The sequence below is a fragment of the Bacillus rossius genome, chromosome 1 (genome assembly GCF_032445375.1).
Source record: "Bacillus rossius redtenbacheri isolate Brsri chromosome 1, Brsri_v3, whole genome shotgun sequence".
NCBI lineage: Eukaryota > Metazoa > Arthropoda > Insecta > Phasmatodea > Bacillidae > Bacillus > Bacillus rossius.
The window spans coordinates 136,378,613-136,397,342 of NC_086330.1; the positions used below are offsets into that span (position 1 = coordinate 136,378,613).

An 18,730-nucleotide genomic window follows, 5' to 3' on the forward strand; every position below is an offset into this window, starting at 1 on the left:
CGGTACCTACTAAATGTGTAATGTTTTCGCTTATCGTATTACCACTTGCTATATCCTCGTGTATTTTAAGTCAGTGCTGGTTTCGTACTGTCGTCATGTCATTATGCAGCTCGAGCATCCGCGCCACTCTCCGGCTTACGATTTTGTATAGAAGTCAAAATCATACCAGACATTCATTTATTACGGCGTCCTGAGTGTACAACAACTCAGGGGATACTGTATATCAACGTATCTGCTGTTCCCAGCCATCTGGCCAGAACCAGCCTCAAGACCAGATGGAGTAGCTAGCCGGCGCACTGAATTCAAACTTGTGACTTCGTCATCTATCGGGGAACAGGCGGGATCACATCTTATTAAATGTAAATAATTTAACAAAGTATGACGTTGTTTCTCACATGGTAGTCATTGCATGTCTCCAGACTTCAAAGCTTTGTAGACTTCCTTATAAAATCAGTGTCATAATAACTTAATAAATCAACTACAGTAATAAACCGATAACTCACTGTTGCTCATGAAGGTGGGTTCGAATAAATGCAATCACATTGTGGCTATCCCTAATGTCCCTGAATGTAAGTGATGTGTGCTTTAAAACTTTGGATTAAAAAAATGGATTAATAATGACTTGTAGTCGTTAAGATCTCATTATTTATTTATTTCAGAAACCAGAGTATTTGTTTCATACGCAAGTCATTTTTGAAGTTACAAAGTCACGATTACTAAAGCACATTGAATTTTTCCTGTAACTACATATCACATAATTTTTTTTTAGATGTCTACTATAAAGCCTATATAAATTAAAGAAATATAAAATATTTTTTATTACAAAAAATGTATTATATAACTAAGTATCTGTAAGTTACTGGGCATAGGGATCTGAAGGGGAACTCTCTGCACTGAAAAAAGTCCCTATACGTTCAAGAAATTTGCAAGACATATGATGTGGACTGTTCAGGAGTCTCAAATGGCCCCATGTCAAATTTCATGACACACAGCGCACCAGGCTTAAGGGCAAGTTTTGGTACATCTCAGTTGATTTTAACTGATTTTGAGTGAATTCTTGAAATTTAAGGCAATGTCTCCCAGCTTTCATATCTGATTCAACAGGCATAAGGTAATAAATTAATAAGTAAATAGCTTGAAAGTGCATTACATTAAAGTTTTTAAAGAGGGGAGGTGTGAAAGTCTTGACCAAAACTGAAATATGGTGTTGCAGCAGCGATATGTACTTACAAAGTAGGCCTAGTTTATTAAATAATACAATTTGCCGTTTAGCAATGATGGTGTAAAAAACAGCTAAGGCAGTGGCATCTCCCAGTAAGTTTTCTCCCTCCAACAGGGTTACCAGTGGATTGGACTGATCTGGAAAAAAAAAAAGTAGCAAAATAACAAATTTTAATATGAATGATAAAACTACAGTATTCTTTACTTTACAAACATATCATGGTATGACTACATTCAAGCTGTATGAAATTCAAACAAATAACTTTAAAAAAATATCTATTTCAAAAATGCTCTATATCATTAATATAATACAACGAATCATCCTAATATCTAAAGACTTCATAATTTTTTATTATTGTGTCTATAAAAATCATAATTAAATAGAGTGAGCCACTCCATCAGTTGTAAATGTGTTTCGTTAATAGCCACGATTTTTACTTTATATTCAATTATTTATTAATACCAGGAATTTTTGTTTAGTTCCACATGCATTCAAGAAAAGTGTAGTCTATAGCTTAAATGTATCTGCTGGTTTTGTGAAGCAATTCTGGCTCTCATTATTTGCTGTCATTATGCTTGGCAGCTAGTGACTTGGATTTTTTCAGAGAGAGGATATCTCTGGTCACACAAAATGACCATTAGTTGGCACATTGGTTTTATAGTCGCATCTGAGTTGAAAGATTCAATGCTCTAAAACTTTCATAAAGTCAGTCACACTTGGTTGTGAGGTAGGCTGTGCCTGAGATAGGGGTGGAGCAGTTGGCAACACTGAGTCTGCATATTGTCTGTGGAAACAGGCGCTGTCTGTGTTGGGGTGGTCTTGGGCATTTCGTTCTCTGGAGGAGCTGGGGAAAAGTTGGTTGCCATCAGCTTATCCTGTGCTTTGCCATGACAAGGAAATCCAGTTCACTGTGGTGCAACTGACACTCATAGTGCTGCTGCGGGGTTCAAAACTGTTGTGGCCGGCTTGTGCCATGTAGTCCCAGATGGTGGTGGTGGGGAGCTTGGTGGACCAAAGTGGCCTGAAGGGCCTAGCTATTGCGCGGGGCCTCAGAAGCAGTTTGTGGGTTCTCAAATCTTGCACGACAACACTGTTTCTCAAGTTATTTGCCAACCTAGGGAAGCCCCAGCAGTTTTCACACTGTATTGGGCACATTTAACACGTTTGTATTTGCTGCTGTCACATGATACGGTCTGCTGTACCATCTGAACACTTGCTGGGAGCTACAAGCCCAAATCGCTGGCAGTTACTGCACAGCGAGGGGGGCCTTGGAGGTGATGGTAATCATCTACATGGATCAGCATCCTGGTGAAATCATGCAGCACATACATTTTGGCCATTTCAACATACCGCGGTACCTCAACCATGAGCGCACACATTTATTATCACGCTTCTGCTGGTTTTCTAAAAACCATCAATTTTTAACAGGCAAGGTGATGGTTGCAAGGAGTCATCGGAAGTGTAGCGATGTATACCATAAAGGACAAACGTTTTGGAATCTTGTTGCTCTGGAGAGGGAGTGAGTACTCCGCTCCAATTGATTAAAGGGCCTTGATTGCAGCGTAATTCGCAGGGATGCTGGCTGTGTTGACCTATATTTGTTCTCGGCCACAGTTCTGTCTCATAAACCTTTTTTTAGCACTGTGTGGACCATGAGGTATTTGTGTCCAAAAATATAAACAATGGATTCATTTGTAGTTTTTTGGTCATGGCCAGTTTCATAATGATCTGTTGCCATGTCCTATAATCATAATTTTTATTTTGTTTAAAAACACTGCTAAAATAATACCAAGTTATGGATAGTGTTAAGAAAAGCTGAAAGTTAAGGCTAGTATTGTTAAGTGGCCAAATTAGTTAAAAAAAAATTAATATGAGTGCACCTCTAATATTTATTGGTTTGAATGGAAACATTTGCTAAAACAAGATCAGTAAAGACCCTCTCTAGTGACAGCCTCACGAATCAGTCTGCATCAGGCAGTTCAGGTCATCAGGGACATGTGTTAAACGTGGGATGACATCGACGAAAACATCTCTAACACAGCCATGTTTCTTTGACAAGTTGGATGACTCAAGTTTCAATCAAACATATTGTAAATAAAATAATTAGAATAATTCCCAGTGAAAATGGAAATGGTTTCTATTTACAACACAACAAATATTTAAAACGGCAACAACCTCGTCTTGGAAAACAAATCACGAGCAACTCTAATCAAATTGCTGGATGATGACTGATATTGCCTTACCAAAGTCTCGTAGCATCATGACGACATCATGACAGAATGTCGTGCTGGCGATTACACCAAACATGAATGCCTTAGTCCACTGCCAATAGTATGATTGGAAGAGAACCATCGAAATGAAGGCAGTAATCATTGATGAAAATATAAATCCTGGCAGGCCCACGATAAAAATCTGCAATGTGGTACATGCAATTTTTGGTTAATCATTTCAACACTACTGCCTGTCCCACAATTACATAGAAAAAAAAATCACAGAACCACAAGATATTTATGTTTCACTGCCTGTTTACCACACTACAATGCATGGAAAATTTAACAAATGGCAAACCAATGAACTCTAATTTCATGGTTATGAAAAATTAATTTAATTGAAAAAATTTTGATATATAAAAAAGTTAGGATTTATAAATACACTACAAAATTATGTTATAATTTTGTTATATGTTATATTATTATTGTATTTGAAACAATTCTTAATGCATTAAAAACTTAAACAAATATGGCTTCCATTTTGGCCAAGCTAATCCGTACAGGTTCATATTCACATGTGAGTCATTGTAGAAACTCTGGCCCGTGATATTTGTGTGAACTGTCACACTTTCGTACCACTGTTGAGCAGGCCTTAGGGAATTTATAAATCTATTGTTGGTGACTCGGTTCTGTCTTAATACATATGAGAATACACTGATTATTTGGTGTAAAAAATACTATCCACTTCTGCTTTTGTAGTATCTTTTAATGACTTTAAGAATAAAATATTGTGATACATTGGCCTATGCAGTTAATTTACTGTTAGTTAAATCAGTAGTAAATCTTTTTCATTAATTTAAAAGTTAATTTTTAATAAATACCTTTACCAATACTCAATTTTTTAAAGCAGCATATAAGTAATTTAACTTCTAATTAAATAGCTAAGTTCACCTCCAGTTCAATGTTAAATTATTTTAATTCCATACAATGGAAGCTTTCCAATAAGTAAACAGGAGAAACTGTATGGTATTATAATACTTAATACTATATTTTGTTAGCAAACTAAGCTAAACTTATTCACACACACAAAATGTTCTCTTATAGCTGCAACAAACCTGCCAAAAGATCCGGAAAAATGTATGGCCATCCATTTCGTAGGCTGTCTTGAAATTCAAAACTGGCAAGAAAAGAAGCAATAAAATTTTTGGGTGAATGTAATTGACATAATCAAATATTTTGGGTGGCTGAATTCGCTTGGTTAGCCAACCAATAAAAAATCCCAAAAACATCAGGCCTAATGGAAATGGCAAATGCAGTATCTGAGACAAACCCATTCGAACCACAATCCCTGCTGCCAGCATCAAAAGCAAGGGATACCAAATTCGTGAATACTCATCTGAAATAAATAACAAAAAATTAATAATAATTCAAACATTAATTTTAAACAAGCTGTGTATATGGTTCAAATTATTTAAACTATAAATTAAACCTTTGAATTTTTTTACTGTCATTATTCAATTGGTTCACATTCACAACACAATGAAGTGATAAAAAATACACATTTTAGATATCAATCCAAACTATTTCAGAGTTAAAATTTGATAGATGGTAAAACAGAGAATTGAGACAGTGAATGTTATTTCAGAAACTGCAATCTCAAAAAGAATTTTATCAGTTCAAAGTACAGTGAAGATATGATGTGACAAGAAACAAAAGAGCCTTCACCAGCATCCGTATTCCCATCAACAGCCTTTCCTACTACGGCAGGAAAGGAAGGGTGGCAAATAGCCCAGGAAAAGAAGGTTTTATGTCGGGAAAAATTAGAGACAAGCTGATATTTTCGCAAGTGTTAGGACCTAACTAGAGGTATATTTTCCCAAAAGTCCCCACCCCTCCCCTCTGTGCTACCCCCCCTACCCACCCTTAAACATCCGATTTGCAAGCATTTGGATTACCATTAATATCTCCGTTGTTATTTATCGCAGTCAAATTTTCTTTATATAGTTTTATTCCTTATATTATTATCTACAATAAAGTTATGTATAGTTTTGTTCTAAGATTAGCAGTTAACTATATATTAGCTGAGGAATGTCAATTTTTACAATTTTATGTTAAGTTTGTTAAGAATATTAAAGTTTAAAATTTTAATTTGGGACAATTTCACGAAACACTTAAGATAAAAAGTGTAGAATGATTCTTTAGCTTTCCAACGGTATTAATTTTTCATATTTTGGATGATGATAACATGTGTATAACACTAGATTATGCGAGGAAGGCGCTGCATTTTGTTCTACCCTTGGTGCGTGCTGCAGTGGGTGGCTTCAGGAGGCTAAACAACAGGCTTACTATCAAGAGCGAGGGAGCTGGCGTTTTGAGTATGTCCCTAACCACCCCCGACCATCAATTTCTTAAGACATGTTTACTGCCTTGAGTAGCCCATCTTCCAGAGACTAGTTCTTGGAGTGGTTTTGAAGCGTGCGGTAACGTTCTAGCGTGTATGTGCGTGAGTTTCTAAAACTTCCGCTTACTCTACGTCACATAATAACGTGAAGTACTAGAAAGTACGGTGTTAATTTTTGATAACTGAAGAAATTTTGCAACAGCTTCTCGCAAATCTAAGAAGGTAAGAATGTTTTCAATAACAAAAGCTAAGTAATATTTTAATAATAAAAAACCACTTCTTCCCGTGGGCTGTTGCTATTCAGTGGTTATAGTGCTGTTCTCCTACCAAGACGATTTGGGGTTGGTTCCCGGATAGGACCACTCCTTTTTTTTTAATTTGTACCACTGCATGTTCGGCTGTCGATTTTTTTCCCCTTCTTCGGAGCCTTGTGCTAACCTCCACCCTAGCACTCCGGTCCTGCTTCATTCGCATATTAGCATCGATTGTAGATGCTTCACGTCTTAAGATCCACCAGGACATCTTATAAAATATTTGTACACAGAAGACTATATGTCGGCTTTATTGCAGTTTTCTTACTTTTTAAATTTGTGTCACGTAAATGTGATTTCTATTGCAACACAAATATCAAACTCCGTTAGGCCTATTGATGTGTGTGTCAATACACTGTTTTTTGAAGTTCAGGAAATTAATACATCATATAACTTAAATATTTTTTGCATATTTGTGTGAGATTTGTAGTAAAATATTTTAAAAAATGTTATTATAAACTGATTCAATTCAACATCGTGACTATTTATCGTAATGTTTTTATGGTTCTTCAGAAACTTACATTTTAAGTAAATAAGTATACTATTAAAATGCGCATTTGTCAGTATATGGTAACTTTTTACTATTCGACAATTGCAAATCAACAACTTTCTAAGTGATGAGTAATTACGTCTTCGTATGTTTCAGGATTGAATCTACCTACCATGTTATAACAATAATTCATACTAACCAAAATTTAAATGGAACATTTAAGTTTACTTTGTATTCTATGCGGTAAAGATACGGAAGGAGATACTGTTGTTGTTACAAAAGGGTTGAAGACAATAACAGAAGCAAGCATTCTACGAAAGGATGGGCTCCACGAGAACTTGAAAGGAAAATAAAGTGTTCGAGTACACAAATCGTGTAGGCATAACTATACGAGACCATCACGTATTAAAGCTGCAACTACATCATCACTAAGTCCTGCTGTATGTATTCCTTCAACATTATCGCCTGTTTTGCGAAGTGTAGGAAATAATTTTGACTACAAAAAAGATTGCATTTTTTTGTGGGGAAGAGGCAATTGTCGATTCTAAGATTGCTTTGTATCGTAGGAAAAAAGTTTGTATGGTAGAAACATTAGAAATTAAAGATAGTTTGTTGCAGAGATGTGAATATCGGAGCGATGAATGGGGAGATCAAGTGAAAGCACGCATTTTAAATGTAAGTGACCTTGTAGCCCCAGAAGCACGATACCATAAAAACTGTCATGACACTTTTTCAAAGACAAACCCAAGTGAAGGATTTGTAGGCAGACCGATGACGGATAAAGAATATTTTTTAATGTTATGCAGTTACATTGAACAAAACGATGAATGCCAATATTCAATTCAAGAGTTGCAAGATATAATGGCATGCATTTCAGGGAAAAATGATACATATTCCGACAAACACCTGAAAAATCTTCTTCTAGAACACTTTAAAGAACGGATTATGGTATCTAATGTTTCAGGTAGAAAGAACATTGTGCGTTTGTCTGATACTGTCCGTAAAATTATTGAGACCTGGTACAAAGAAAGAGATAGGAACCTAGAAACGGAAAAACTTAGGATTGTATGGGCTGCAGCTGACATCATTAAAGAAGATATTCAAAAGAAGGCATATGATCATGAAACATATCCAGGTACCAATGACATTACATGTGGAGGAGAACATTTCATACCAAATACATTAGCAGCTTTCACACAAAGAGTTACGAAAAAGAAAAAAAAACGTTTCAGAGTTTGAAATGGTAGACAAAAAATGTGTAGTCATAAACCATGCTATTATATCAGCTGTAAGACCCAGATCATTTTTGTTACCACTTCACATTGGCTTAGCTCTGAAACTACATCGTTTATATGGATCTAAGCATCTTATCAACATGCTATATTCTACGGTTATTTGTGCTTCCAATTACGAAGCTTCCGTGTAAATTAATACTCTCATAAATTCAGGATCACTAAATGTCAATGAAGATGCTTTCATACAGCATGATTTTGATAATGCTGATGTCAATGTTCGAACACTGGATGGCGTGAACACGTTTCATGCAATGGGCGGGGTCCAAACTATTACCCCAGATTCTAGTGTTGAAACTCAAGTAAAGGTTGCAAGGAAATCTTCTGGAACATTTAATCCAGAATGCATTAGGATACGATCTTATCCAAAGAAAAAAGCCCACAACGGACTTAGTAGCATTACTGTGAAAGACTACAACGGATTAAAAGCTGAGCTGAAAAATTCAGACTTCACAGTAGCAACCATGTTTACTCTAAACTCTATTTGGCTTTCTGGAATGAATGTCCAACCAGGATGGAATGGTTTCATGAACCTCATTAACAGCAGAAGGGGAAAAAGTGACTCAACATATGTCATGGCTCTTCCATTTATTAGTTTGGATAAGTGTGTAAGAGAAGCTGGAGGCGAGAGAAACGTACGTAAGCCAATAACCACATCTAAACCTTTTGCACCAAACAATCTGTTGCACATAGTGTCATGTTCATGTAAATCTGCATGTGGGAACTATTGTGGATGTCGAAAGACAGGTTTACATTGCTGAGCTATGTGTGAACACTGCAATGGTCTTTCGTGTAACAATGCAACAGCCATAGATGAAGATGAAGATGCAATTGATGATGTATAATTATGTATGTAGGCGTTGAGTCGAAAACGTTATGAATAGATCTGTTTGTAAAATACATTGAAGTACTTTTGTTGTAAGTAGAGATTTTCTATACAAATTAAATAGCATGATGTGTAAATAATATCAAAGTTTGGAAGTGAAAAATGCACATAAAGAAGTGAATAATTCAGTAAATGTCACAACAGCTTGAAGTGGGTGGGTGGGTGGTCCGTGATGCTGTGGATTATACTGATTGCTCTTTATCACATACTGTGAATAAGCAGTCATGTATTTTAGTTCACAGCTGCCGGTTGTTGCCAGTCCGGAACACGGCGGGTCCATAGGTGGTGGATAATTGAACGATCCTATGTGGGTTAGGGTTGAAGCCCCCCCGAACCAAAACTGGCAAAAATAATATAAAAATTAAACCAACTTTGTTTTTGTATTCTGAACTAAAATTGCATATATAATTTATTTAGAATAAATAGGAAGAATTACAAGTAACGTTTAAGGCCAGCTGAGCGAGCTTGAATAGGGTACGGCAGATTGCTTTTAAGTCCGGGTTGCGAGAGGTGAGTTCTTGGTTTACTTACGGCCCTCTACTTCATGTTATCTTCATCCAAAATATTAAAAATTAATACCGTTGGAAAGCTAAAGAATCATTCTACACTTTTTATCTTAAGTGTTTCGTGAAATTGTCCCAAATTAAAATTTTAAACTTTAATATTCTTAACAAACTTAACATAAAATTGTAAAACTTGACATTCCTAAGCTAATATCTAGTTAACTGCTAATCTTAGAACAAAACTATATACAACTTTATTGTAGATAATAATATAAGAAATAAAACGATATATAGAAAATTTGACTGCAATAAATAACAACGGAGATATGAAGGGTAATCCAAATGCTTGCAAATCGGATGTTTAAGGGTGGGTAGGGGGGGAAGCACAGAGGGGAGGGGTGGGGACTTTTGGGAAAATACACCTCTTTTTGGGTCCTAACACCTGCCAAAAGTTCAGCTTGTCTCTAATTTTTCCCGACATTTATACATTTTTTCCCTTCATTTCCTGGGCTAAAACCGAACCGTCACATCTTACATGATCAGCAATGGCGTAACATGTGCACCACTTATTTCATCATTTGACCAGACTTGCCACTTAATCGTGTCCCTGAATTTAGAAACTAGTTTTCTAGATTGGATGGAGTCAGTTGAAACACTATATGGCCCTAATGGCATAGTGTTCTTTTATTTTAATTTTTTTTGTTTAATATTATGATGGTTTTTTATTAAAATTTATGTATCGATTCATTGTTTAGACCACAAATAATTTAAACTTTTAATATGTATCTAAATTTAAAAGATCATTCAAATGCATGTCTGAAGAAACTTAATTGTAACGAGTTTAATTTTCGACATAGATATCTAAAAAAATTATATTTGTGCCGAGATTATACAGAAGTGGTTTAGAATCCATTATACATGAATGTCCCTCTTCAAAACATTAAAACAGGCATAGAAAATTACAACTGGGCATAAACAAGTTTAAAAAAAGGTAGCAAACAATTAAAATACTCACCTATTCCGAATCACAGACTGCTTTCCCCATTGTCTGTATCGCTTGCAATGTCCCTGTCACTTGAAACTCTGAAATTTATTATTATTATTTTATAAATTTCAATGTCAATTCTTCCTTTACTTTTTCACATAGTCCCATACGGTATTTTCACATTGTAACAACCCAGATTACAGCCTTCCTCATGCAATACAGTAATAATAATTTGTTATAAATTTTTAGTCATATTTCAGGTTAGGTTTTCAAATGATGTAAAGTTTTTTTTTTTCTTCAAAGTTTTTGTGGACGTAATTCTCCGGGTTTGCAGTTTTTATTTTTTGAAGTTTTTTTTTTGCTGGCTTCTTTGTGTGGGAAGGCATGCTGAAGTGATTTTCCTTCGTTTTTGCCACGACCAAGGCTTTGTTTCACACGCTAGGCGTGTGAGTCACGGTCACGGGAGTGCGAGAAAGATACAAAATCGCTGCATCGTGGGAACAGAAGAAAGCATTTCGTTAAGCCTCTGTTGCCATGTGCCGTGATTGGCTGAAAATGACATCAGCGAGCCCAGGACACTGCCCGCACAAAGGGAAGGAAGGCTGTAAGGTCAGTCATTGTCCGAGCACCAGGCCGAGCGGTCGTGGTCGGGCTGCGGGCCGAGCAGGCCGTGGCCGGGCGATGGCTCAGTGTTTTATATATTTTTTGAGGTACAGTTTAACTTTTTTTGTGTGTTATGTTGTACGTAATATAGTGTGATTTTTTCCGTGAATTAAAAAAACAGGTAATACATAGAACATTGTGTCTAAATTTCTTCTTTCTTCATGACCTGCAACCTGTATGTTCCTCATTACCTAATTTGAGCTAGTCGGAGGTGGTGAGTGGTGACAACGTGCTTGCAACACTCTTTCCATTTGTCCACAGAATAGCTGCTCAAAAACTCCTCGCATAATTTTCTTTTATCATCTAGCGATGAAGAGATTGCTTCCCGGATTTGGTTTATGATTTCTGCCTAAACCAGCTCAATCGGGTTCAAATCAGCTGGTATGGAGGCAGGCGAATAACATCAGGCCACATTCTGTGATTAATGCATCTATTTGAAATTGTTTTGTTACTGGAGCACTTTTTACTAAAAGCAAAAGACTCACTTTCATCATTGTTGAAAAGAATGATACAGTACACTCCCGATTATCCGCGAAATTAAGTGGCAGGGCCACCGCGGATAGTGAAAATCGCGGATAATCCGCAAAAGAGCCGAAAATGGGAAACAAAAAAGGAAACATTAATTTCAACTTAAAAGTATAAACATTTATGTACAGTAAAAGTTACAATCAACAATACAAAATTTTAAATGATGCTAAAATGTTAGTATTTTACTGAATAATTGACATACAATACATTTCAGTAATGTAAACATATAAATGCTCAACCGTACGACTAGAAACAAAGTGCGACAGAGACAAAAATAGCATGTAACACCCCTCGTGCCTTAAAATAGAATTGTTTGGAATTAATTAAAAGAGCCTTGGAAACAAGCTGGAACAAAAATACGTTAAATGAAATGATTTACCAGAGGCGACACGAGGTGGGAACAAACACAATTTAGGAACTTCCTGTAACAAGCAAAGGGGAAGTTGGGGGATCGTTATAATCAATAAAATAAAAACTACACGATTAACTTGATCTATAGTTTCCCTGTTTTATTTGCCCTGATGAATATCATGTTTCAATTATTTGAACATACATACAAAAGATTTAGCAATTTTCCAAGATTAACAAAGGGAACACGAAATTGGGGCTGGCCAGCGCTTACTTAAACTAATTTACATTCTTAGTTTGAAATATAAACATTTGCATTATGAGTGGATGGATCCCATGATTAAATTGATAATTAGTTCTATTCGTTTTACATTTTCTTGAGAAAATCACTGGTCGCTGGTGGGTTGGTCATCCGGCTGAGATAGTACGTCGCTAGGTAAAGGGGAAATGTTGAAATTACATTACCACCCGGGGTCTTCAAACAATCACGTCGGGTGGTAGAAAAGTTTCTTCTAATGTTTCTTCCCACGGAACAGGGAAGGGGGGGAGGCCACGAGATGAGAGCATCAATCTCTCCCGGTCATCGAACCCTGTCTGCAACAGTCCAAATCAAAACTGATTAGAACTGGTATACAGGCAGTCTATGGGGCAGAAAATGCCCGGAAAAAAAAATTTAAAGGGAAAAAGGAGGGTTCGCGAATTATCACTCACCAAAACAGGGGAGTTGCCCAGCACGCTGCAGTCGTGGAGTCAGCCAGGCTCGGGAGCTCGCGAATTGCGCGGCAGGACGCGGATGATTTCTTCATAATAATAAATTTCAAAGAGAAAAATTTCTAAGGCAAATAACTAAACTATGCAGACAGACTAATCTACTAAAATGGACTTGAGGGATAGCATCCCTTATACAAGGCGACTACATATTCGTTAACGGTCGGATGAAATCTACCCGATTCGCCAATACTCGATGGAGGACTGTCTGCAGCCGCGACGCGAGTTGATCTGTCTCGCGGTAAACGGCGTCTCGTAATTAAAAAGTGCCCCCCGGATCTAACAGGTGGAAGGGGGGGGTGTCTTGCCCGCCGAAAAATACCGAACTTGCCCGAACGCGGGCGGAAAAAAACTCTAGCAGGAGTTTTGAAGTTGGCCACACTGGGCGACCGTAGCGAACTCTGTCGAAGCAGGTCTGAGTTGAAAACAATCGACTCGACCACGGCGTCCATATAACTCAAGGCAAAGCAGGTGCTGCTCTCTGGCGCCCTAGAGGGTAGGCAAGCGGAGAAGTTCGCGAATTGGCCGCTAGGAAGCGCTCGTGATCAGTTTTGGCGCACTCGTTTTGCGAAGAGACCTTGGAAACGGTCACCGGTGTCCAGGGGGTTACGACCGGTCATTGGTCTTACTTGGAACTGAGAAGGGGGGGAGGTGGGGGTAAAATGCAACGCTGATGGGAAACTACGCCCCGTCGTGGCTACAGAGGGGCGAATATAACACTACGACGTGATGAAAAGGGCGAATCTCAGCTCGTCTCTGCGAACTGGTCGCCTGCAAGCTACAGCCTTGCCATGCAGTTAGGATCACGAAGGGAAATGATATTACAGGCTTGAGGCGTGACTGAAGGCGGGGGAAATGGTAAGCGGTCTGCCAGTCAGTGATTAGGCCAGCAGAATATCCGATACGCCGATGGGAAAGGGGCTCCAGAGCACTGAGACAAAGTTTAACTCAGAGGAGTACACCGGACTAACAAATTAAAATTACACTATAGTAGGGCAAATAAAATTTCTACACAAAAATTTAAAATCATAATAAAAATTTAAAATATATTGTGTCGAATTTACAAATTAACGGCACAAGCAACGCATGCCAGCCTACTGCGTGAGTTCCAAGAAGGCCTGTGGTGTTTTACTGTATACTGCACAATACACTCGTCAGTAGAGTTCAAATTTGCTGACTTGTAATAAAATACAGATTACATATGTGCTGTAATTTTTCGTAGCATGCGCCGATAATCCGCAACGCGGATCATCCGCCCGCGGATAATAGGGAGTTTACTGTATAGTGTTGTCTCTCAGCCAGTTTTGGATGTCTTGTATTAGGACTCATGATGTAGGTTTTTTGTTCAGTTGTGCATTATAACTGCCATTGTCCAGTACTACAACACATTTTTCAGGTAAATTGGGCAGTAATTTACTTTTAACCCACATTGAAAAGTTTTCAAATTCCATATTCTCATGGCAGTCTAGATTTCTGATTTGACTAAAAAATAAATAAAGCGTTCAGAACAAAGCCTTATTCTCCACCTGAATTCACAATAATTAATCTGTGATGCTTATTTCTTTATCTGACTGCCAACAAGAATTTACGCTGTGTGTAGCATTAACATAAGTTTAGTCAACATAAACTACGGTTCTGCCAGCCTTAAGAAATTCACGTTTTTGTTCAGGATAGTACCCTCTCCCAACAGCTATTTATGGCTTTTCAATAAAAATCTTTCTCTTTGACTGACACTTTTTCCAGCAGAATCCTAACTTCTTCAACAAGTTTAGCAAGTAATCCCTGCCACATTTCATAACTCTGTCTTCTTGCAAAGCCTTGATCAACTTATTTAGTGTGGGGAACCAATTTTCTAACGGTGTAACGAGTCCCACTGTAACGAGTAATTTGTTGACATTTGTTTATCTAAATAACTATTTGAACATTTTAAACTCAGTCGGTAAAATATTCCTATAGATATAATTATATCTGCCATCGACTAGTTAAAGAGCAGGGTATAGGGTATTCGTGGGCAAATTTTAGAAGCTAGGTTCTTTACTTTAACAAATTATTAAATTATTAAAGTTCGAGAAGTTAGGCTTATTTATAATTTGAACTCAATATTAACAAGACTCTAGACTTAAAATTAATTACTTACTTAGTTCATATCTTTCAATATTACTTCAGGATTATGGAAAAAAAATAATCTCTAGTTCAAGAATGTCCAGCGTTCGCACAATCGTTGACGTTATAGTCTCTGTATCGGTCGTAGTTTCCTCTTGATATTCCAGGGGTTAGAACCTCGAACCTGTTCCATCTTCTGGTATTTACATGTTGCACTTACCGCATATCAATACCGAAGTCTGTATATTCGTTTCGGACAATCTAATCGCCAACGTCACCAAAAATCAACGTAAGTCGCGTCGTCTATCACAGTTTGATGATCTTTAACACGGATGATGCTCGAATCCGGCTTCTATAGGTTGGTGGTCGTAGTTTTCGAAGGACTGCTGCTGGTTTCGGAGACTCTTCCTTTGATTCATAGAATGGTAAAGGTGCGGCTCTTGAAGTGATTACACGCACAACATCAGTTCTCAAAGACTCTCATGTTAAGGTAGATCAAATTTTAATAGTGTGTCTCTTGGTATGTATAATCGCACGATTAATTCACTTGTAAAGTCGGTAGTTTCTTCTTTAGCGCGACAAATCAATCGTACCGACATAGATGAATCCATCCACGACAATAGTATATAGTAATCTTGAGAGTTCACTCAAAATACTGAAGTAATTTTATAGCATATTTCTATAATTCTACTAAATAGTTTTATGATGCAACTTCAGTAACTTACGAACATTTAATATTGCTGACCTCAGACTTGACATTTATTCATAAAATCCCTTTCACAAGCTAATGGCTCTGCCAAACATTCTTATTAGTTCTCCATTCTTTTTACAAAGATAAAAAAAAAAAAATATCGTACTAGACAACAGCATTGATTATAAATTTTAAACAACCATAGAGATTGATGATACTACACAAATTATAACTAATACATCAATGATATTAAACAATATTAAAATAAACATGACATACATATATTTAATTAAGGTTGCCCTTTATAACGGTATACAAATCGTGAATTTTTTTGCCGCACATCACAACATGCAAAGTTGGGGGGAAATTTTTTTTATAAAAAAACCACAACCTGGTTTTTTTTTTGTTTAAACTAGGTCTTTTGTGTAAACCTGTTTTTTTTATTATATTATTTACTTTGGTTCTCAGCATGTTCAAATGAAAGCCATACATCATCCAGCTTTCTGACACTCATGTTGAACCAGGCAAGTCATAACATCAGAGAACTGAAGTCCAGCAAATCATGTCTGACTGGGACTGAACTACAGAAATGGTATTTCTGTATTATTATAGGCTTATTCTCCATAGAATGGGTATTTCCCACAGAATGGGGATTTATAGTATAGTCAGAGATTTTTCCCTTGGAATAGGAAAAAAAATTTATATAATAAATTTATTTATTTCCTCTTTTTTACACTTTGACTACACTGCACTGATTAATTTAATTTTAGAGGAGTATTTAGCTGGGTATAATTTACAACTTATTCAGATAATTTAAATAAGGATTTGATTAGTATATAATTTTTTGTTCTTGTAAATCACAAGAAACATTAATGAGCAAACTATTTCTGTTATTACAGTGTAATTAAACTTTCATTATAATTTGATTTAAATATACATGATTTTTAAAAAAAATTGTGTTTTTATAAAAACCACTTGGTTTTAAACCATGGTTTAAACCAATGTGGTTTAAATCAGCCAAACCTGACCACATGTATAATCATCTACTTTGATTATTTTCCTGTGCTCTGTTTTCATACCCATCGGTGTCGAAAAAATTAAAATGATTTTACTATTTGCCTTACCCTATGCTAAAATTCATTAACAGTCAATATTGAGACACCTGTTGCAGCACTGGTTTCAGGGACATTGTCAGTCAATTTAAACAAGGTTTTTTGTTAACACTGAAATGTGTTGAAACATTGTAGACTATCTCCCGAGCTTGTCCCCACAGTGCTGTGCCAGATTTAATACTGTACTGCAACTATGTATGTTTCAGCCCCGATTACATAATTATTTATTTTAATTTATATTTATGTGATCCATGTATATAATTTTATTATTTGAAAACTATTTATATTTTATGTGTTTATCTATGTGATTGAAACTCTATGGACAAAAACAAACGTTGTAGACTAACAATTGAAAGGACCCCTCTAGGAGCAATTGACATTTAAACTGTAAAATGTTAATTTGACACCGTTTTTATTTAAAGAAAAATGTTATTCCTATATTTATTTATTCAAATTTTATGTAAGATTTTGTGTTCCGTGCTATTGTTGTGCGCGGATTTGATGTGTTTGATTTAAAATAATGTAACTGTCTTTAGTTCTCGGCCAATCAGGAGCCGTATTTTTAAATCTGGCACGCATTGTTAAGCTGACTTAAATTAAGAAGGTTTTGAGAGAATGTAATGGCCTATTAATGGATGATCACATACAAGACGTCGACGTAATATTATCCTGAAAAATAGCTAGCACAAATAGGCATCCGCACTAAAGGATGATAGAAATGTATTGTTAGAACATAAGTGAGTATTATAAGGGCTTTATCCAAAAGGATAAAGTTATTAGGAATGAAAAGAATATGCGAGTAAGAAATGACTGAGTCTGTTACTCCATTTCGCTAGTACGAATCACGTATCCCATCCATACCTCGTTATTCTGCGGCTTAATTCCAAGAGAAACATTAATAAATTGAACTATTGTAAAAAAATTAACTACGTGAACTTAATTTGACACATTATTTTAACACACAACTGTAATCACCCAGTGGTCTGGAAGAGAGAGCATCAGAGCTCTACCGACTTAAGTTATTTTATCTAGCCAAGGTAAAAACCAATGTAAACCCTAATTATAAACTAAATTTGTGTATGAGATTTTCGAACCCGAACAGAAAAGACACATGATTAGTTATTGAATGTGCGCATCGTCACTCCAGACATTTTTTAATATATATGTGTTCTTCAATGCCAAGAATGTTAGGATTTTTGGAAGTAATAAATAATTTTTTTTTTTTTTTTTTAAGATAAATCTGAGATATTTTGAATTTTATTAATAAATAATTAAAATTACATTGTCTTTAGTATGGTATTGTAATCTACCTATCACCAACTGTATCCATACCTATCTATGTGTTAACAGCAGTCAAGCTGATAGTAACTGCACATAATTAAATACCTAACTGTGGCCTAGAAGGAACAGCACATACATAAACTTGACATTTATCAAAGCACAGGCCTTTAGCTGAAGTAGGAGCCCTACATAAGAAACTGTCGCCATAAAGTGTGGCCCATTTTGTATAGAAGGACCCTCTACAATACGTGATTTAAATCCCAACGTAGAAGCCATAGCGTAGATTGGTTCGTGTAATTATGACTGCCAGACAGCCGAGCACAATCAGTGTTATCAGCCAGCAAGTGGCTGCGTTATTAATCCCCTCCCCTCCTCAAAGCTCTTGTCACGTGATCACCCAGAGACCTTGGGATCTGCGCAGGTTCTTTTGCTTCTTGTCACAATATAGCTTTTTTTTTTTCATTGGCGGCCCTATACTTTGTTGGGTCATGGGCCATTTACTTTTTCAGGTTTTCCCTGACCCTGATTTTGCAGTGTTAAGCTACCTACTTCACTTTAAAAAATTAATCAGCATTCTTTTTTTTCAAAATCAAAGTATTGAACAGACAAACAAGTAGGTAAATAAAGTTTGAACTTAATTTTAAATGTAGGACACTATTAATGTGATATATGTATCTAGCTGTTTATCCATGTAAAACTCATTGAGAATAAATACAGTATGATATTACTATGCACTTAACCAAATTTAATTGTTGCAGTCAATGAAATTACCTGAATAAGACACAGTAATTATAAAGATGAGCCACTTTTTTGTAAAAATATTTTATTTATGTTCTGACATGTTTTCCAATCAATATCTAAGAGGTCACTGTGATACTTCAAGTAGTTTAACAGTAATTTATCATAATGAAGAGTGTTTGTTTTAGGTTAGGTACA

General features: G+C 36.2%; 1 protein-coding gene across 11 annotated transcripts in view; it reads right to left on the reverse strand.

Annotated features, from left to right (window-relative positions):
- The window catches only part of LOC134546194 (sodium/hydrogen exchanger 10-like), a 405,401-nt gene that overhangs the window by 376,377 nt on the left and 10,294 nt on the right, over positions 1-18,730 (reverse strand). For 7 of the 11 annotated variants that reach the window (XR_010079098.1, XM_063388786.1, XM_063388787.1 and 4 more), the window contains exons 2-4: positions 4,548-4,828; positions 3,466-3,634; positions 1,231-1,359 (exon numbers count right to left, since the gene is read on the reverse strand). Coding sequence is in view for 10 of the 11 variants with exons in the window: in XM_063388786.1 (XP_063244856.1) it covers positions 1,231-1,359; positions 3,466-3,634; positions 4,548-4,828 (579 nt within the window). In the remaining variant the exon portion in view is untranslated. Of the gene's footprint in view, positions 1-1,230; positions 1,360-3,465; positions 3,635-4,547; positions 4,829-10,330; positions 13,079-18,730 lie in introns of those variants that run through there. The other 4 variants (XM_063388794.1, XM_063388797.1, XM_063388792.1 and 1 more) reach the window with 3 other exon arrangements.